This window comes from Chironomus tepperi, unplaced genomic scaffold, assembly GCF_022539635.2.
Source record: "Chironomus tepperi strain 1889 unplaced genomic scaffold, CSIRO-AGI_Ctep_v1 contig_137, whole genome shotgun sequence".
NCBI classification, from domain to species: Eukaryota; Metazoa; Arthropoda; class Insecta; order Diptera; family Chironomidae; genus Chironomus; species Chironomus tepperi.
This window is the reverse complement of record NW_027226259.1, coordinates 139,472-161,852: the sequence shown is the minus strand read 5'-3', so window position 1 is coordinate 161,852 and position 22,381 is coordinate 139,472. Positions and strand designations below refer to the sequence as shown.

At 31.4% G+C, this 22,381-nt stretch overlaps 2 protein-coding genes across 4 annotated transcripts; one reads left to right on the top strand and one right to left on the bottom strand.

Annotated features, from left to right (window-relative positions):
- Positions 1-446: 446 nt before the first annotated feature.
- Positions 447-20,651, top strand: Mondo (MLX interacting protein mondo). 2 transcript variants are annotated; one of them, XM_070636850.1, is made up of 13 exons: positions 447-1,041; positions 8,696-8,802; positions 12,186-12,259; positions 13,027-13,146; positions 16,793-16,919; positions 16,981-17,064; positions 17,159-17,254; positions 17,617-18,022; positions 18,085-19,402; positions 19,506-19,633; positions 19,692-19,815; positions 19,876-20,005; positions 20,065-20,651. In XM_070636850.1, the coding sequence occupies exons 1-13, from the start codon at positions 728-730 to the stop codon at positions 20,187-20,189; spliced, it is 3,153 nt and encodes a 1,050-aa protein (XP_070492951.1). In that variant the 5' UTR covers positions 447-727; the 3' UTR covers positions 20,190-20,651. The 2 variants fall into 2 exon arrangements, with proteins under 2 accessions (XP_070492951.1, XP_070492950.1); XM_070636849.1 differs by having other exon boundaries at positions 448-1,041; positions 16,981-17,070.
- Positions 4,278-10,727, bottom strand: nan (transient receptor potential cation channel subfamily V member nanchung). Of its 2 annotated transcripts, XM_070636851.1 has the most exons (13): positions 10,698-10,727; positions 9,499-9,549; positions 7,888-9,362; positions 7,665-7,826; positions 7,546-7,608; positions 6,987-7,314; positions 6,515-6,924; positions 5,991-6,434; positions 5,609-5,716; positions 5,397-5,548; positions 5,051-5,336; positions 4,732-4,974; positions 4,278-4,499 (listed from the first exon to the last, which is right to left on the bottom strand). In XM_070636851.1, the coding sequence occupies exons 3-13, from the start codon at positions 8,059-8,061 to the stop codon at positions 4,332-4,334; spliced, it is 2,538 nt and encodes an 845-aa protein (XP_070492952.1). In that variant the 5' UTR covers positions 8,062-9,362; positions 9,499-9,549; positions 10,698-10,727; the 3' UTR covers positions 4,278-4,331. The 2 variants fall into 2 exon arrangements, with proteins under 2 accessions (XP_070492952.1, XP_070492953.1); XM_070636852.1 differs by lacking the exons at positions 9,499-9,549; positions 10,698-10,727 and adding an exon at positions 9,967-10,684.
- Positions 20,652-22,381: the final 1,730 nt, after the last annotated feature.

The following is a 22,381-nucleotide window of genomic DNA, read 5'->3' as shown; positions in this document are numbered from 1 at the left end:
CATTTGGAACTTTTCATCATGGCAAACTCAGTAAGTTTTGATAAAATTTATTAAAAAAACTAAAAATTCAAAAGTTGTGAAAAGTTATAACAAAGTTGTCCTATAAGATTCATTTTCATTTTAAAATCCCTCATATTGCAATTCTACTGCAAATAAGCTTCAAACTCATTTGCTCAGTCAAGCTTTTTGAGCAATTGAAAGAAAATATTTTGTTTTTATTTTCTCGAAAAAGTTAACTATCAGTATCGATTTTGATTACTACGATGACACTATTATATGCTACATAGCATTGTTCAAAGTTTAAGATTAATATTTGTAAAAAGAAATTAAAGTAATCCAAAAAATTAAAAAATCAGCTTTAAATAAAATTAACGCTTTTGAGTTTTATAAAAAGCTGTAAAGGATTGTCCGTGTAAAAAAGAATGATCCAGAAGGGTGATGTAAACGACTCGATTACTGAGATAGTCTTAAAAATATTTTAATAATAAGCGTAGAAGTTGTGTGTTGAAAAAGATTGTGATAAAATTAAGTCAGTAAACGAGAACAAATTAATTTAAAATAGTTGATAATGAATAGATGAATATCCAAATAGTGAAGTGGAAAATTTAAAAGAGAAAATAAAGGGCATATAAAGGCAAAAGTGTATTATTTTTGTTACAAGAGAAAGAGCAAAGGAAAAAAAAGTTAAGAAAAAGTGATTTTAAAAATATATCAAATAGAGAATAAAATGAGAATGACCCAAACAATGTCTGTAAAAGTAGAATCGAAGAAAAATTGTGAACATATTCATAGTGGACAATTTATGGTGAGCCACTTTGAGCAAGAGGAGGAAGCAGAGGATGAATATCAAGACTATCCAGTCGATGATGATGATGATGAATGTGATGAAATCTCAGAATCGTCAACATCAAAAATTATTCCGGGTCCATCGACAAATGTGTGTACGCAATTAGAACGTTATAGGCCACAGGCACAAGACAAGCATTATGAAATTGACTCGGATTTAAGTCAAGTCTTTAATACACTTAATGTCACCTACAAGTAAGTTTCAGACTTTATCAATTTAAATTTCTTTACTCCTTCTTCTTACTACTTATATGTATATTTTATACTGGACAACAAGCACATTTCTCCTCTCACTTTACAGTATTTTTAATACGAAAAAAAATTATATATATTTAAAAATAGAAATCAAAAAATTCCAAGCAAAAAGAAATCATGAAAAAGAGTAATTTTCAATATTATCATCACATGAAGGTTCATGTAGGTCTATATATCTCGTTCCTCATTTTAAAGTTTGTTCCTCGACTTATGAACAGATTCAATAGTTTTATTTATTATTGTTTTTATTTAATTTATTTTCTTTTTTTTCTATTTGTACATTTGCACACAAAAAGTGATAACTAATAATTGACTCGAGTTACTATCTGCTCTCTGTGCTGTTCATTCGAATGATCCGCATTTCTCATAAGTGGAAATACCAAAAAAAAGTTGTTGTTTACATATGTGTTTGCGGACAAACAAGATAAATAAATCACTTAATAATAAAGCGATCCAGAATCGTGTACACTATTAACATTCAGTTATGACGTCAACTAACATGTGCTTTGAAATAATGATACAGAAAAAAAAACAAATTTTTTCAAGGTTCCCTTCTCTCTGTCATTTGATTTGCGTCCGTCCAAAAAAACAAAAAACGAAGAAAAGAAATTTCATCATAACTGTCTGGGCTGGTTGAGAGGTCTAAGAGTAATCAGCTCATGAAACCGGTTTGACATTAAATCGACTTCTTATAATCAAACAATACAATTCCTATCAATTGAGACTGAGATTAACTGTGCAAAATTGTCGAAGTATTAACCGTTCGTACCTTATCTATACATATATTTTTGTAGAATTTTAATATAGACAAACCTTATCACTTCTTTATTATTAGAAATGAATATTGGGGGAGAATTAATAATATTTGTGCTTCCATTAACGATACAATTTTAACAATAGTGGACTCTGTCATTCGATTCAATGTTTATTTTATTTTGAGAAATATAAGAAGCTCATAAAATTAGCAATAAGCATTAATATGACACGTTATGCAATTCAACTCTGCTTATTGCCTACTAAAAAAATAGATAAGAATGTGGAAAAAAATTATCGTTAAAGATTATTTCGAACTATGGCAACATGTTTACAATTTTTTATATTTGATCATGAACGCTCTTCATGCTCTCTCTTCCTTATTATCATTCTTGATTCCTGAATTGATTCGTATAACAAAGCAATCTTTTTGATTAAACTTTTAAATCATGTTTATTTTTGTGTCTTATGCTCCCAACCGTACATACGACGACAATGCTTATGACGTCATTCAGAATTTTTTGTAAATACCTAACTAATTATAATTTTTAATTCTACACTAGTTTCAGTTACTTTTCGCATTTCTATCTCATTAATACCTACATAGAGGCACATACGTATACTGTTTTATTTCCTCTACTCTTTTCTTATTTTTGCAACAATCAGCTGTGATTCAAGAAGAAAAAAAGGCACATACATACACTATTATCGTTTTTTAATAACGATCGAGTGCCAAACGGTGCTCGACGAGAAAAAAAACAACAATTTTTAGAGGCTGGATCGATGTAAAAATAGTGTATTAGTGGGTGATGATGATGATGATGATGATGAAAACGACTAGATATAGATGTAGATGTGCTGTGCACTTGACGATAGATAGTGAAATTAGCATAAATACTCTCGGTTTTTAGACACATTTTATTTTCGGATGTGCTGTAATGATTTCCTAAGAATTTTTTTAGCACATTTTATGCATACACGTAGAGTATTTACAAGTGTTGACAAACAAGTATGATGTAATAGCAGCGAATTTTGAGTATCGCAGGGGAGATCATTAATGTATTAGTTTCTGGGGCATATTCAGCACTCAGATTTGTGAATTCTTGAATTTCGCCATTATTGCTGAGATTTGTTGAGTAACTAAATATCGTAGCTTAATAAGACTGATTGAATTAGCCGACGGTACCTAAAGCATGACTGTCGATAGATTGTTCCATTAAAATAATTTAATATTAGCTCTATTAAGAATAAAAAGAACAATTTAAAACTTTGACGCACAACAGAATAGAATCAATCAAATTTGATTATTTAAATGATTGGATTTTCCATAAATTAAAAAGTTTCCTAACATTCATACTGTAATACGCCATTTCCAACACATTTATGGAAATTTAATTGTCCACTCTGGGCTTTCCTGTAGTTAAATGAATGGTCTTATCAGTGATTTTATCATATTCACAACCAATCAGATGGAGGCATTACTTAGACAGATTGTAGACAGAATATTTCTTATCTTTACCTTTCTTTTGTTTAGGTACGTGGGTTATACCTCCGTTTTATCATGTCAATGACTGTATGTTACTATCAAATGATATGAAATGTTATTCTTAAGTTATTCAATGGTTCTATTTTGTCTCTAAAAGGTCAATAACTTGTTATTTCCTAAGAAATCTCATGAATTAAGATTATTGCTTTTATATTGTTATTCTACCTTATTTTTATTGACAAACAAATATTCTGGAACTGGTTAAAATCGCTTTGCAAAGGAACGGGTTTATAAATTCGCAGCATTTGAATGATCTGGCTTAAAGAAACAGTTCTGCATTAAACATTCACAGTAAAATTTAAGCCTGCGATATTTTACAGTAGGATTTCCTAACGACAACTTAAAATCTCCATTAAAGTGTAATAAGACACTCGAAGAGTCTTGTCTCCTCCTTCATAAGAAAGTAAATAAACTAATTAAGTATTTAGATCGAATAGAGATCCAAGTGTGTCGCCTTTTCTGACGATGACTATTAATAGATGTGCAAACAAAAGCAAATTTAAAAGTCAACACTTTCATAATTATTCATCTTGACTTAATATATGGAAGTAAAAATGTAATTTCCCATACAATACAACCGCAATGTAGATTCATCGGCTTATCAGGTAGAATACAATGTAGAATATGTAGTTCCTCAATAGAAACGCAAAGTAAGGTTCAAGGTTCACATTTTGATAATTTTGATGCATTCATTCACATTCCGGACTGATTTATATTTTCACAGACATAAATAATTTGCACAAATTTTCTTCCTTCCGTTTCGCTTTGAAATCAATAAAACTTGCACATGCACAATGCAGATTTGTTGACCCTGAACTTAAAACATTTTTTTTTATTTCTTTTTTGTTGTTATCGTTGTTTTTATTTCAATGATATTTTTTATAAATCTATATAACTGGATAATGTTGAAATATATAGTTTAAATGTATTCCTATGCATTTGCATATCTCCGCTCCTTTGCTTTCAATTCGAGACCACGCTGACGGTCCATTTCAAGTTTTTGAAAACGAGCTTCACGCTCTGTTTGGCGTTTATGCGAGAGTTTGTCATGAACACGCTTCATATCCAATATTTCTTTCATCTCTGCCTTTTCTTCATCCTACGGAATAGATATAATTCATTAGAATGCGTGCTTCTGTTAATTATAGGTATTTTAATGATTGTTCAGGTGCTAAACTAATTTTTTCATGTTGTGTCTTAAACAAACAGTCAGTCGATTGTATTTGAACTATAAAATGTATGAAGTCATTCAACTAGTCACCCAATAAAAATGTACATTTTAATACAGCTCACACCTCTCATGAGAAAATGTAATAAAAAATACTACATACTGTCATATTCAATCGTAAAATCAATGCAGGTCTTCCATCTGCCATAAGTTGACTGTAGTGGTTGAAATTCTTTAGTCGATCGTGTGGAGGTACACTTCTTTCCACAACCAAGACAATTCGAGCCCATTGACGTTGCCATTCATTCTTAGTTTCTGCAATTTTTGTGTATGTATTACCCATCATAGCGATCAACATGTTGATTAGAAGTACGCCTACTATAGCCATAAACAGCACAAAGAGAGTCTAGAAAAAATAAATGATAAACATTGATAAGCTACAGCTGTAAATTAATTTAATATTTTTTATTGCATGCCATCACCTTTGCTTGCATTTCATGTGCTGTATATTCCATTCCACCATAATAATCACCAAAATTTCCAAGCGACATAAGAAACATTGATATGAAACTTTCCATTGGCGATGAAATTGGATTGAGTTCTGGTTCTGGTTCTTCTTCCGCAGAGTTATCAAATGTTAGGAATATAATGTAATATGCTTGCGAAAATCCCATAATAAAAACCATATAAATTGTAACAAATCGCAAAAGGTCTCCCACGACCATACGATATATCATGACAACGAAAGGTCCAACGGTCTTAAATCCCCTGTAATATTAATATGAAGCTTAAATTGAATTTCATAACTTCATCAGAATAGTTTCAAACCTGCAGAAGAATAAGAAATAAGGAGCTGTCGTCAGCATGATTACAACAGCAATATGATCCTCTAGCTCGGGTAGGCATAAAAATTTCACAAGTGGTATTGTCAGCATTAACCAGCATGAGAATAAAAATAGTACACGCGATGGTGCCGTGCTCTAAAAAAGAAGAAGGTTCATCAAGTTTAAATTTTTTTTAAAAATTTTTAATCACATTACTAAATTTTCAAAAAACATTTTTGCGCCAAGAAAGCGAGCTTCTCGTAAAGCTGATAAGATGTACATTAAGGCACCTAATACCATAAGAGATTCTGCGCTGAGTTTTATCTGAAAGATATTCATCATGCTATTATTACTTTGTTGATTACTTGTTGTGATTAAGTGAATTAATTAATAAAAAGTCAAGTGGGAATTGCGCCGTTAAGTTTTAAGTACATTAAGTCAGGGATGTAGCTAGGAGGTATCAGTTAGAGTTTCATTATTGGATTCTATTCAATTTTATCTACTGCTTTTGTTTCTGATCTCAAAATAGGTTCTTTTATGCTGATCATACCCAGACCCCTTACAGGATTCACCCCCACATCCACTAAATATCACTCACCCGATTCTCAAGTGTGCTTATATCAAGTAGTGGACATTCGGAAAATGACGTCCATTCATCTCCATCATTAATTGGCAACGTTGAATTATCATCTATAATCGACGAATTAACCATGCTTATTTCCGTTTGCATGACATTCTCAGAAATTGTTGAATATGTGCAAAGAATTTCCGTTAAATTGTGCGCGAAAAGAGCCTTAACAGGTGAACTTGTTGTATCGTTTGCATTCATATCAGTTTGTGTACTATTTCGATTACTTGATGATTCATCATCATCGTCTCCGATAGCTCTCGGTCGTAATAAAAATGCGAAAAGTGAAATGAAAAAGTAAACACTGAAGAAATAGAACTGACGATAAAATTTAGCTTTAACAAATGAGTTCCATTTAGTTTTCAATAAATCAATGAGCACGCCTTCAAGAAGATCTAAATGCTCGTCTTTATCCTATGAAAAAGAAAATGAGAGAAATAAATATTCAAGTTCATTAAAAGCAAGAGCTATGTATGACTGTGTATATGACCTACCCCAAACACGACAAGATTTAAAGCCGAATCCTTATTAATATTTCCCGTTTTCGTATCAATTGTGTCAAGTTGCTCAAGTGGATAGGCAGCACAGGTAATCGATCCCAACTGCCAGTAAATTTCACGATCAATGTTAAGTATATGGAAGAACATTTCGACTCTTGCCAATTTTGCGGCAAGCGTCAACGGAGTCAAATTTAAATTATTTTTAATGTATAAATTTCCACCAGTTTCATAAGCCATGTCGAAAGTGCCTAATTTCTCATGAATAACAAGCAAATGCAGGACTGTATTGCCATTTATGTCTTGATTATCGGGATCTGCTTTCTTGGCAAGGACCAATCGATAACATTCTTCTTGACTGAGGCATGCTGCAAAGCTTAGAGGATATTCACCCCAGTAGACATAACCTGGAAGGATACAGAAGTAACTCATAATTAAGCGTTCATGTTCTCATCTCACAATCATTTACCTTCATAATTAGTAAAAGGATTAACACAAACAGCTTCATGATCTATAACATCATATCGTGTTCCTTTTTGATCCTCTGGCGACATAAAAGTACCATAACATCGTTCATGAATATCAGCTCCACTGTCTAGTAGAAACTTTACAGCAGCTGGATCCTCATTGACAATTGCAATATGCAATACACTCTCCCCATAATATTCATCACTCATATACACATCATTAATTAAATTAGGATAAAATCTAAGTAAACGTTTAGCTAGATCAGCATGTAGAGATGTTGCATTAAGGAAGCACAAATGAAGAATTGTTTCACCGACAGCACCTCGTTCCTAGAATCAATAAAAAAGTCAAATAATTTTATGGTGCGAAAAGTCATTAAAAATCATAATTTTTTGTTCATATTCATTCCAATTGCTGTTGTATGTTTATTGTTATTTGTGAAGGGGAAAAGGAAGAATATGATTCTAAAAAAAATGAAAATCGATTTTGAATGAAAAATAGTAACAAGGTTATAATGAAAAGGGAAAGAGAAAATTCACTTCTTTTTCATTGCTCCATACCTTTAAATCCCACACAATTTCTCTATATGCTGATGGATTAATTAAATAATCTCCTTCACTGACCTAAACAAAAGGAATTAAATTTATGCAAATTAATTTCAATTCATAAAATGACATACTTCAGGACAATCAGCTTCAATGTCATAATCCTCTTCCGGATTCTCTAAAATTCGTATTTCTGGCAGTTGCTTGTGTCTTGGCCGTTCACAATTTCTCAACTTAACTATTTGTGCGATGGGAATGTATCGACCACGACCTTTATTGTATAGAAATGGCTCAACCTGCGGAAAGGAAGTTCTAGAAGTTTTTCAATTTCAATTTAATTTCATTGACAAGGATTACCTTAGTCTTTATGGCATGATCTATTTCAGCAAATTGCTTATTATTGATTGCTCTTTTCATCATGTCCACTAGAAGTCCACCACCTTTTAAATTCACAAGTTTATAAAGCTTTTGTGTGGAGACTCCTGCCTGCTTTTTTACACCAGATGTAACATTACTCTCTGTATTACCCATTTTTCAATATTTTTTTTTCTTATAAAATTTTTCTTATTTGACTTTTTTTTTTGTTCCTTAAAAACCTTAAAAAAATTTCTTCCTAATTCGCGATAACGACAACATTTTTACTTTTAAAAACATGCAGTATCAATAACTAGATTAATTATGCTAATTTATTATCCTTAAAAAATTTGTTTAGATTTCTTCATAATCAACTTGATTAGCTTCCACACTGCAACTGAATGAGTGCACTTTGTGGCCCGATTTATGAGGAATTCCCCACTTTTTTTTCTGTATCGATCAAACTAAATGAAAAATTATTTCTGAATGGAAAATTGAGCCATAGTGAAAAAATCGGAAATTTTCTGTGTTATTGTGTAAAAAATTCAGGTAGACAAGCAGTTGGTGGTGTTTTTTTGGGGAGGAAGTTGAAAAATTCATTTTTATGAATGAATTTTGTAATGGAAAGTAAAAGTTTATGGATTGTGATTATACTAATTACGGGAATTTCAAAAAGAATTTTATCATGCTTTGGTATATAAAAATAGAAATAAGAAGGAGTGATAAAAGCTGTCGAGAATTGCTTTATTTTGATTAATATGCCAAAACTTCTCTTATCTTTTATTTCTATTTTTGTTTTGTATTTTTTCAGACAAAAATTAACATCGCCAAAATGGAATCCATTTAAAGGCATTAAGTTAAGATGGAAAGAAAAAATTCGACTAAACAATGTCATATGGAGATGTTGGCATATGCAATGTGAGTATAATCCCTCAAATAATAATGTTTTGAGTATCACAATGTGGCATTACTGATAAATTTACGATAAGGAACTTTGCAATAATCTCACTTTTCATTCTGATTTATGGTATGTCGCGAAAATATCTCGCTCGATTGTCTAAAGTACACATAAAAATGTGACGAGCCCAAAAAAAAAATAGCAAACTTTACAATTAAATTCTACAAATATTTATTAAGCCTGCTCATGAGACTTTGTTATCGCTCGTTGGAAATTTTTTCCCTCATAATTACCAATGTAAATTGACGTCAGGGATATATTTTTAAATTTTCTCATTTACTTTATCCTCCTGTATCATCCAATCAACTCGAAATCATTGCAGATTACACTGAGATGTAAGTAGACGGAACTAGTTAAGTGATAGAGCTTCATACGTACTGAATATTGTAAAATTAAGTTTAAGGCATATAATTTGATCTCAAAAAGATGGAGTTTTGGGTAACTTATGGTTAAATTAATTTCGTCATTAAACAGGACTGAAGTTTGATGAGCCAAAAGTTCGTTGATCATGTTCTTTATCCTGTGAATAGACTCAAATAGAAGTTAGTAGCTTCAGTATGAAGGAGCTTTTGAAGTATCAAGCCAAACAGTTACTTCAGTTAAGCATCAAATTGTCTATTTTGATCGATTTTGATTAGATATAACCGGACACAAACCTTTTAATCATTACATTGAGTGCCGCTCATATGACATGAAGTTACACAATCCTAGAATAAAGTAAATTCGTTAAACTATGTCATACCCAATACATTGTATAAGTACACTTCCAATTCGCGTTCAAGTTTGTTACAAGTGAACAATAACAGCGAGTAAATAACATTAGTAAGGATAGCCCTAAACACGTTTGACCTCCACCTCAAATAACTCATGACAGTTTTAATCAAAATTAATTTTTAACAAACAGACATAAAAATCTTATCAAGGATGTGATCATTATATTTTTTTACTGCAGAAAATATCAAATTTCAATGTCGGTGGGTCGGTTTATCACATGCCTTTGTCTCACACCTGAAGTTCGTGATAGAGTAATAATTGATAAGAATGTCCCAATGGTGCTGAAAGGTGTGTGAAGACGTCACCAAATGATGGGAAATGATGAGGGATGTAAATTTAATTTAACTTACTGTTTTAGTGATTATGTCAATGTGAATTTAGTGGATTATGGAATGATTTAGGTTTGATAGTTATAATATCCATTGCTGGTAGAGTTTGGGTTGTGGTTTGAATTTTAAAATTGTTTTGTATTTACTGGGTATCGAGAAATATATATGCGTATCTGCAAATGTGAGAGTAGTGCGTCTGTGAACGAGTAGATAGAAAATTTCAAGATATATGTTCGACTTCCAACAGGAGTTGATCTTTTAAATTATACAACAGAGAACATATATCTATAAAAATTATGTCTTCTTCTTTTAAGTCACGAGAATTGAAAATTATTGTTGATATCACTTTATGGGCTTGTGTATTGACCCCTTATTAGGAAATTGCTATTCATACTGAAGCTATATCGAAATTTTCGGTTTAATAAGTATTAATTTTCGAGTGTATTTAGTATTACTTGATATCAGACGTACAATGATTTGGCTTTTTATATAAAAACTAATCCGAATAACGACCTCAAAAATTATGTATCATCAATTGACACGGATCTGTGTCTAAAGTACAATATATTGTGATGAAAATAGAAAGGCAAGAACAAGAAGAATATTAAATTATTCTCTCAAAATAAGTCAATGAGTAGCAAACAGTAGGCTCATAAATATAGTATATAATCTCATGTTAAAAATATCATATCGTACACATGTAGACTATATTGTTACTAACAGACATAAGCTAGATGTTTGCTAAGTTTCACCTGTTGCCTCGTTTTATATTTTGACTGGATATTTCGATTCACGTGGTGGACTGCTGGGCTTAAGCTTTTTCATTATGATCAATATCAGGATGTAACTAGGCTAAATTCAGGAGATGAAAATCTCATATGCAGTATGAGATACAATTAAATACAGAATCTGATTTGATAGCAGCAACAATGTATCATTAATAATGAAAATATCCCTTATGTACATAAAATACAGTTGTAACTGCTTTTGGATGTGTTTATGAAAGTAAAAAAATTAAATTGAACCTTTAAAAAAAATGAGTAAGATGTCTTATCACAAAAAAAAGTCTCATGTAGTGTCTGGAGTGGCTTAAAACAATTTGTATATATATATAAATACATGAAGAGTGACTACTTACAATGTATTAGTGAAATTCTCTCTGATAAGGAAAGCAATAACATTATAAAAGTCTACTGATGTCGTAGCACGTTTAGCAATCACTCAGTGATAATTCAACCGAAAGATCCATTATACTTCTCTCATTTGAGTTCCGTTATCCAATCCTTTAGAAAGTGAAAAAGTATTTTTTGTGGGCAAAAAAGTTTGTAAACAAAAAAAAAGTTGTTTTTTTGTTAAATTTAGACGAAACTGTTCGTCATAGTTTTGCCTTTATTTTTTTTCGTGGGGGGAATCGACTAAAAATAACAACTTTACATTCTCATTTACGTATACTTTTTATATTTTTATCAAGAATTATTTTTTTGTGAATCAAGTGGATATAAGCGTGTTGATTTCGTGGATATTTACTTAAATTTATTTTTATCGTACATACATTAAAAAACAAGATTTATGGTTAAGAATTTGTGTGAATAAATGTTTGAACTAACGAAAAAAGGTTTTCGTCATCAAAAGGCCACGACCAGGTTGATGGGTGGCGATCATAAACTCGCGGTGCATTGTGGAAAATTAAAGAACATTTGGAATTGAGCCGACAAAAGCGAGAGCTGTAATAATTGTGTACATTTCATCAGCTACAGACTGAAAAAATTTAAGAAACTTTAGATCCATATTTCTTTTATAGACAATTGTGCAAATATATAAACAAAAGTATTGAACTATATAAGTTTTATAGCCAGTGAATATATATTTAAGGATCCAAGCCTTTAAACTTTTATTTACATAAGAAACATTGTAGACACTTTTTTGCCACGTATAGGAATTTAAAAAATAATTAAAATCTTATAATAAGTTTAATATAATCACCAACATGGTGGTTTGTAGTGCTTTAATGTCTAACTCCGTTATTAGAAGAACTCGTTACAAGAAGACTCAAAAGAAACGAATTCGGGTAAATTTTGAATCCATAAATTGCTTCTAAGTATTACATTTACATTCTCATAAAATGCCGGTCTAATACTTATGAATGTCCTATCATTTGCCTAGTCATGCCACTAAAAATCTCTCATCTTAACATTTTCTGATCTTATTGAAATGTATTATTTTCTCATTTTTGATAACAGTTATCTTGAAAAAGAGGCCATCTGTGTGCCAATTCGCATCTCCATTAGACGTAGACATACATAACACACCTCAGGTAAGTTCAAAACAGCTTTTGTCATTTAAGCACGACTTGTGTTACTTAATAAGTTTCGGGTATGGTGGCAAAGTATCTTTTTTGCATCAAAAGCACGAATTATTAGGCAATGAACTGATTTGATTCTGGATTGATGCTAAATTTTGATTTCATATGGAACATGGCTGCTATTTACCTCTGTGCCATTCTGGTAGATTTATTAGCATTTTATTATAATCTGAAAGACAATCTTTTATGTTACGATAGAAACAAATCCTATTAATATTGGAATTCTAAGATCCCTAACTTTAATTTCGAACAGCACAAATCAGAGTCACGCCGGTCTGGTTCCGGACTTTTGATCTATTAACCGAATTGTGCTTATTCCAATTCATACTCATAATCGCACTTTGAAGGATTATTTGAGTTAACTCTCAATTGTAGACATGCTAATTGTCTGTTAGTAGACGCCAATAAGCAATTGTTTATTTGTCTATGCAGCCATGCACCTGACAGACTCATTTTCCAATAATGACAATCCAGACTTTTCATTATCAAATTAAAATGTTATAAACAGACACACAAAAAAAAAACATAATCAACATCGGCACGTGACTGATGTTTAGAATGTAAAAATTGTTACATTTCCTTTAATTATGATATAAATTATGTTCCAGAAGTCAATGACTTGTAGTTTCTATATAAAACATTTAAACAAACATTATTATTGATTATCAATTGAATCATCACGTGCTGTAATGAAAGTAATGTAATGTCTATTTACACAGGCTATCATCTTAGAAGGCAAGTACTGGAAGCGCAAGTGGAAAGTTATAACAGCTGAGTACAAAAAGTGGCGTCGATATAATGTTAGCAAAGCTTTCGGAGCTATAAGCTGTTTAGATACGGTAAGTTGATGATTTTTTGGTAATTTTCCATTGTGTTATAAGGCAGTTACCTGACTGCCTGATAACAGAGAAATTGAGGTATAATTGATTAAAACTTAAAGATTGATTTCTTGATTAATGCTGAAGTGATTTTCCGTAATTTATAAGTACCTACCAAGAAATTAGCATCTATAAAAGGCATAGAACTTAATTTAAGACTTTTTAATTGACAGTCAATTAAAAGAGCTTTCTGTACTAATGTAATAAGTTCCTTTAATTCCGACACTTAAGACCCCCCTCATAAGATTTCTTTTAATTAATTTTGATACGACCAGGAACAGGCATGACGCGATAAAGTCAAGAAAGTAGATTAGATTAGACCTAATATTTAACAATTTTACAATTAATCATTTTGATTTATGAAAAGCTTAATGCTATGACGTATATAGCTTATGGAAGCGACTTAGAAGCAAAAAAAAAAATAATTATGTAAGTCTAGTGGGTTATGTGACTTCATACATGCTTGCTATTTTTGGACAAGTGGGGACCATTTGTCTATTATGCCTACCTGACTTGTAAGCGAGTTTGGAACATAAAAGGGTGAATCTTTTTGGAGGCTCATCGGCAAATCAGTATCAAAGAGATCCTGTTCACTTCTCTATGTCGAGCCTTCGTGTCATAGTTCGAGATTTAATCGTAGTTTACTCGATTTTAGTTGTATTCTGGCTCCGCTATAAATAGTTTTATTTGACATTCAATCTTCCAAGTAGCCTTCGATTGATCAGTGATAAGAGTATTTGACCAGATGCGGATTCTATTCCTGTTTGGTTCAAGTTACTCTTTCATGATTGAATGCTCAATGTTAAAGCTTCTTAATTATCAAAATAAGGATCTATGTAAAATTTCCTAGAGAAGATTCTTATTCCCGATTTAATGCTTTGTGAATGGATTTACATGTAAAATTTCAATAGACATCATCAACGAGTTAAACCCCAACAACAACAAAGAATCGAAATCTTATCAAAAATTAAATTGCGTTCCTCCTAATCAAAATGACTTTTGGAATTGAATCTGGTGATTTCTGGAATTCCGAAGGTATTTTTTACGTAAGCTTCCAAAGCTTTATGTTGTCCCAGTTACAAAGGTCCAAAAATCTGTAGTTTTCAATCATTTTTGACATACATGGTGGTAGACAGACTCTTAAAAATCCATTCGATAACAAATATGTAGTTTATGGGTAAGGAAAAGGCTTACTGGGTAAAAAATTTGCGACAAAAACGTGCATGCTGATAAGATAAGGATGTAATGAACAAAAAAAATAATTATACTGATCACTGCTGTAATTTATTAATGTTTTGTTCTTCATTAACAAGGCAATTTCAATCAAAATAATGAACAATAAGCTCCAACATTGTAAAATTTCTGCCGATCAATCAAATATTTTTGTTCATGAAGAGTGCACTTACCTTTAATATGCCAATAAGCTTGCTTGTTTTTTTTTGTTCATCATTAATATTAATACAGACAAGAACTCGAACCACACACATATGAAATGATTATTGCTATATTAATAATTCTACTGCTTCAATATAGAAGTAACTGATAAGGATGATAACATGATGATCAATCATGAAACGTTTTTCGAGTCATAAAGTTGTCGAAATTGTACTAAAATTACTATAAACGTGACTGTACTCGTTATATACTGAAATGATAAAGGAGGGAAAATTTTATTTTTAAGGCAGGATTTAAGCTGATGACGATGCAGTTTTGTATGATGACTTAAAAGTTAGTCGAAAGTTCGCGAAAAATATTGAATATTATTGTTTTGGGGCGTGGCTGTGTTTACAATTTTAATAATTGACTGTTTAATTTCGTAGCTTGTTCAAGCTTTACTTTTGAGTTTTCAAGTGGCAGTCGGAATGTCTTTTTATAGAATATTTATTGTTCCTTATTACATTACTCTTTGATCCAACTAGTTCAATTTTGAACATACAGCCTTAAGCCTGTCATTGATCAACACACCTTAAAATTCCCCAAAGCATATCAGCGCACACGAGATTGGCACATGATTTTTGCCAGACAGTTAGATACCACGAAAAATATTTTCCCAACAACGTTATTTGCCATTTTTGGATACAAAATAAAGATAAGAAGTAACTTACATTATGTACAAGCGAAGAGTTGATTGTAAAGAGGCCATTTGTACTAAAGTCCAATTCTGCATGCATAGAATGTAGCAAAAAGCGATTCAGTTGCTGTGGAAAATATCAATAATAAGTAATGATCACTTAAATGAACCGTGCTTGTGAGATTGTTCTCACCTCGCATTGATTTGATGACCAGACTGAGTTCATCTGTCCTTCGCTGATAATCGAACTTGTTGTATTGACCTAAATGAAAGAGAATCAATATTAAAGGGTTTGTTTAAAATTTTTGTATTCAAAAGTTTATCAAGATGCAAGGAAGTGCAGTAGATCAATTGAGTATTTGACTTTTTGGAATAACAATGAGTCTCGATCAGACTTTGTCTATAGATTGATAGAAATTGCAATATTGTACAGAAATGATCTAGTAATCTTACAACTTCCTTGACTGCACTAGCTGTCGATCCAATTTTCCGAAAATAGTACAAAATGCCAAAAATTGTCGTCAAATTTCCAAGAAGAACGATCACAGTCAGAAAATTCAGTCGATCAGTTGCAAACACAACATTACTTATTGCAAAATATGTCTCAAAAGTTCCAGTTGAGAATCCCGATGTAAAGGCTCCAAAAAATGTAATTCCAAATGATTTATTGAAGATTTCAATGGATTCAATTAGATCTTGATGACATCTCAGAATAGTAAGGAAGTTAGAGCATTCATAGTTCCTTTTTGTGGACATAAAGAATTTAAGGTTTCGATTCATTTCCGTAAAAAGATTTTCAAATGTTTTGATGATATTGTGAATGAACTGCATGACTAGAAGTATGCATCCATATTGTAAAATAGATATAAAGCATAGGGATAGAAATGGGAGATACTTTGGTCCATCATACGTTAAAATAAGGAATGTAAAGTAAATAACTGAGCTTGTTATATTGAATATCACTTCCGCCAAGGCTGTAGACTTCAAATTTTGATTAAATTGCAATCAAGTGAACGGCATTCTGGATATATCCATCTCAATCCTAAAAAGATTGTTCAAGAGTGCTATTTGATCATTGTGGTTGAATATTATAGGCCATAAATAGATCATTGGAGCTATAACAATAGCACTTCCTTCAATCAGTATTGCCATTGATGTAACTGGATTATCGTCATTCAAATATGTTCCTGATTCCATCATAAAGTATACGACATTGACAAGATATGTGAGAATCAATAATGTCAGCCATAAAGTACTCTTTATATGCTGTCTACGACTCGGTATTGCTCTATGTCCGATTACTTCATACGGAAAAAATTTAAATATTTTATTTAAAACTTTTATCAATGAACTTTGTGCCTCAAAAAAATTCATGTTAATGCACAGCTTGTTACAATCGTAATAAAACTATTTAGTGCTGCTACGACTTAATATTTTTAAATAAATCGAATTTCAGCATTAATTTGAATGATGTCAATGCTTTTACTTTAATTAATTTGTTGATTATTAATTATGTCAATATTTTTTTCATTACAGAAAAGTGAATTAGATATACTAGAATGGTCAGCAAATGACAATTTGTTGATGTTATCCGATAATATGTCCAGTGATACTCTATTCTCAACCATATCACAATTTCCATTTCCTGACTCTCGAGAAATTGGTTGGTTTAAAAATTATTTAAATAAAATTGAATGTAACTGATTTTAATCTATGATAATTAGCACGAGCTGGACGAGCTGATTTTATTCAGCCATCTTTAGGACCCCTTCAACCAAATTTTGATGATCTTATGGATCTAGATATAGGTATAGGTTTGTACACTATTTTTTTACCTAAATTGTCTTCATTTATTGCTAATGGATGCTAACTGTTTATATCCAATTAACTCTTCATCAACAGATATATTGAATACGTATTTAAATAATCGATTAGCGCCAGTTCAAGAAGTTCCCGAATCTGAAGAACTGCTCAAAGATATTGAGTTCCCTATGATAAGTAAGTAGACAAATAGTAAATATTTTTAGAGATTCTCTTCGGTTGCTGTGACATCATGGCTTTCTGTGTGGCTGTAATTTAGTTCATTGAACGAAAATGATGTTTTTTTAACCTTGATTAATATTTTTTGGGAATGCTTTTGAAAAGTTCAAATTTTAACGGTTTTTGCAAATTTAAATTCATCATTTTCGAAATTCGAAAGATGCGAAAAATTCAAAATTTTAAAAACCGTTGAATGAATGGAAAAAATTCATCTCTGATATCTAAGGTTAAAATAGCTACAGTCGTTTCCAAAAATATCTGATGCACAAATTAGAAATGATTTTTAATTAATCCACATCACTGTCTCTTAATTAATTTAGCGTCGATAGACACATCAACTATGCAGGATATAATTAGCTCGCACCCGACTGCACAGCAACATAGTGTAATACAGTCAAACACAATGAACCTTGACCAGCAGCAAGACTCGACGTCAAATCAATTATTATTTACCGCAACTATTTTTACACAAGACATGTCACAAAGTAATAATAATACACAGCAACAAGTTTTATCCCTACAAAATAATAATCAGATTCATAATCGTGAATCGATAACGATGATGACTGATTTAAATCCATTTATGGGTGGTACAGGAATAGATATAAGTCAGGCACAACAAACACAGTCGAATGAGCAAATGATGGCACCGCCAACAGATTCTGATGAGAAAGACTCGTACAAAGGAAAATTTTCCCGAGTTTTACAGTGGAAATCTCAATTGCCGTAAGTTCTCATATATCCATAAAATATTTATGCAATTCTAATCGTTTAATATTAAATAACAGTAAACGCGAGCCTCATAATTATGATAAATGTCAGCCGACACCGCACCAAACGACACTTTATACACAAATGTTGGCTCAGCAGCAAGAAACGCCAGAACCAGCTCAAATGTATAATACAAATCCCTATGCGAATTTAGATGATGTCACAAATATCAATCATATGTCACCCATCCAAACGACCACAAATAACTTCAATACCACAATGACCAACAATAATCAGATGACTAATGCACAAAATGCATTGAATTTATCAAATAATCAAATCTATCAGAATAAGATGATGATGAATATGCAACAACAACAACAAGGAAATCTCCAAAATCAAATTGGCATTGAGCAGCAACAGCCACATGATAATAATTCATACAAGTCACCACAGAGTCCAAGCTTTAGATCATATCATCATAGTAATCAACAACCATATAAAATTCCATCACAAAATTCCGGCTATAATGCAACAAATCGTATTATGATGCGACAGCAATCGCCGCCGCTTCATTCGAGCAGTATAGGAAAGTCATTATCATTTCAGCAAGCACAAAATCAACAGCATCAAAATAATGCAACAGCTGCAGCTTTAAAGGAAATGTATCGTTCAAATAGTTTGCCAATTAATGCAAACATCCAATTACCAAAGGATATGATGAATAGTGGTGATTTTGCGGTGCCGAAATATCCAACAAATACAGCATCAACGGCTGTATCGACAAAAATAAAGAATTCAAGAGCACGAAGTAATTCAATTACTTTACGTCATAATCAATTAATTATGACACCATTGCAATCAGCAAATAGTGAACCAACATTAAATGTTAACAATGTTAACGCAAGCAGTGCCTTGGCTCAATTACTAACGAATACATCATCGAGCTTAATTGGACAAAAAGCTCACAGTATCTCATCAAGTGCCATGTCCATGCAACACCAGCAACAACAACAACATATTCAACCACAAAGAGCTAACAGCTTCACATCATCTTCATTAGTACAAAATTCAATTTTGATGGCCGTCAATGCAGCTGCTGCATCAAATAAATCAATTCAACAGCAACCAGCAACAAGTACGACATCTAATCTCTATCAAACGCCAACATTGTCACCTGAGTCAACGTATCAGGAAAGCAATAGCAGTTACCAACATGATTTACCGCAGTCATTGTCACCCGAGAGGTGTATAAGCATGAGCAAATATCAATCACGTGATAATCGACGTGCTGGTCATATTCATGCTGAACAAAAAAGGCGGTACAATATTAAGAATGGATTTGATATGCTGCACAGTTTGATACCACAGCTACAACAAAATCCTAATGCTAAGGTGAGTTTCGAACAGTTTCTAACGGTCATTTTTATTTTAAATTAAATTTGGTCATCTCGGAAATTTTTTTGAATGTTTTTTCAACGGATTATCTTCTTTACAGCTAAGTAAGGCTGCAATGCTTCAGAAAGGTGCTGAATATATTAAACAGTTGAGATCAGAAAGGACTTTAGTAAGTGAGGAAATGGACAGACTAAAGAAGGAGATTGAAACTCTTACAAATTCATTAAAGTAAGAATAATATTTTGATATGCTTAATGCTGAATATTAATACCTGATTATTTTACAGTCATTTACAAAATGCATTGCCAGCAAACGGAGCTCCTGTTAATCGCCAAAAGACAGGACGTTTGCGAGAAATGTACCAAGACTATGTTCGACAGAGAACTTTGGGAAATTGGAAGTTCTGGATCGTAAGTTATTGAGTCTTTATAATTGGAACTAATTAATTAACTAACTATCTTTTTATACAGTTCGGTCTAATATTTGAGCCTCTATTAAACTCCTACAACGCAACTGTATCGACTGCTAATATCGATGAACTTTATCGTACTTCAATGTTATGGGTAGACAATAATTGCTCATTAATGGAAATCCGACCAGGTAATTGAAACTTATTAGTATATCCTGAATGTATTCTAAATTTTTATACCTTTCCACAGCTGTTTCCAACAAACTTCGTGAACTGTCCACAACGACTGATATATTATCGGAGAATCCAACAACGCTGCAAGAAGAGGTGCTAAAAGCAATTCAAAACTCAAAATCCCTCGATAGTCCAAGATAAGATTCTCTGGGAATTTTCACCTTCACTTTATATTTTTGATGGACATGTCAGCAAGTCTTTTTTAGTTCTAATTATTATTTTATTTTCTTCACTATTTGCCATTTAAGCTATTTACTTTAAAAAATTATTATTTTTTTATAGTATAATTCATTTGTTAAGTTATGCAAAGAAATTCTCTAATTCCTCTGTTTAAGGTTTATATCCCCAAAAAATCTATTTTAATTATCTATTTCATACAAAATTGAGTTTTTCATCATTTTTAAGTCATATGAATTAGTAAGTTTTGTAGTAAATTGTTGAATTATCTTTTGTTTTTCTTGACTGGATTATCCTGCCTGGATTAGAATGACTAAAGATAAGAATTATAGTTATAATATTAATTTATATTAGTGCCTCACGATTGATAATATCAAGAACAACTGAAAAATAATAAAAGGCATTTATAAAGGAAGCGGAAGAGAATGAGTTTGTTGTTTTTATTGAGCTGTCATGATTATTTCCTAGGGATTTCAGGTTTTCTGTTTTACTTTTCAGAATTTTCTAACGGTTTTACACAATTCAAAATTTTAACGGTTTTGAAAAATTTAAAATTTTAACGGTTTTGAAGAATTCGAAAATTTCAACGGTTTTGTAAAATTCAAAAATTTTAACCGAATTCAAAATTATAACAGTTTTGCTGAATTCAGGATATTATAACAGTTTTCTAAAAATTCAAATTTTTAACGGATTTTTTTTTACAATTTATTGACAATCAAAAGTCAATTAACAAACCTAAGAATCACTATTCATTAACACATATTAATTAAATTATATGTTGATTAATTTATTTGAGTATTAAATAAAACGATGACACTACAAAACTGTTAGTGTAATTTCGTTTCGCGCCAAAATGAATGTGTTAATGAATTCTAATTCTGATGAAGCATCAATGGATTTTCTAAGCTCACAGTGGTTACTACTGAAAATATTGAATATATGTGGATTCTTTGCATTTGATGTTAAGCAATCAAACAGCACAAGAAAGAAGATTTTTCGTACCATTTTACTGAGCTTTGGGGGAACTTTGGGATCCTTATTTATATCAATTATGTTTTCAATGACATCTATAGAATTCATTAACGATCATTCGAAGGTCACCTCCACTATTCATAACGCTGAAATGTCAACAAATATAATTAACAATTTAATAATTGTTTTCGTGACTTTATTTCGCATTGAGGAACTGAAAGAATACTTTAAAAAGTTAAAAATTGTAGAAGTTAAAGTTTTGTGTCTGAAATTCTCAGAATTGGAACTGGAAACATTCTACGCTAAAAATAGATCAAGAATAGTCTATATTGTGCCTATTTATACTATTTTTTACGCCATACTATTATTGATTTACGATACGGTGTTGACGAACGATGACTCATTCAGTCATACACTTATGTGCACCATTTACATGCTCTTTGCATGCTATTTTACTACAATATCACTTTTTCTGTTCCATCAAGTCGAAGCACTTTGCATGTTTCTCAGCATTGTCAACAAAAATCTCGAATGTCTCATAACAAGCTCATCATTTTTTCTCCAGTATCAAATTACTGAATTATTCACAATAATTTCTGACATTCAAGACATTGTCAATTTATGGAGCAAAAGTTTTGGATTGACAGCTTTAGGATTTTTTGTATTTACATTTGGGGTTCTTTCCTCTGAAGTTTATTTTACATTTGCCACGTTTTACTTTAGCAACATATGGCAGACATCTGATATTTATTACCTATATAACTTTTGTGATATAATATGGTGTGTACCTGTCATAGTAGCTTTAAGCTTCATTGGATTTGCGTGTTCAAAGTTTTACTATGAATTGGAAAAGAGTTTGAATATTTTACGACGAAATTCAAATAATTGTAATCAGCATGTCATGAATTTGATTGAAAAATTCTTCATTCATTTCAGTCGTGCTGATTTTTCTTTTACTGCAAATGAGTTCTTCGATATCGATGGATCTTTAATTTATAAGGTATTTTTACCGACTTTTTAAAGTTTAAAAAACTAACGGTTTTGTATATTTTGAAATTTTGGGGGCGAATTCAAATTTGAATTTGCTTTGTAAAATTCAAAATTTACAAAACTGTTACTTTTTCAAAATTCAATTTTCCGTTAAAAATTTATTTTCAGACTATCGTCAGTGTTTCATCCTTTGT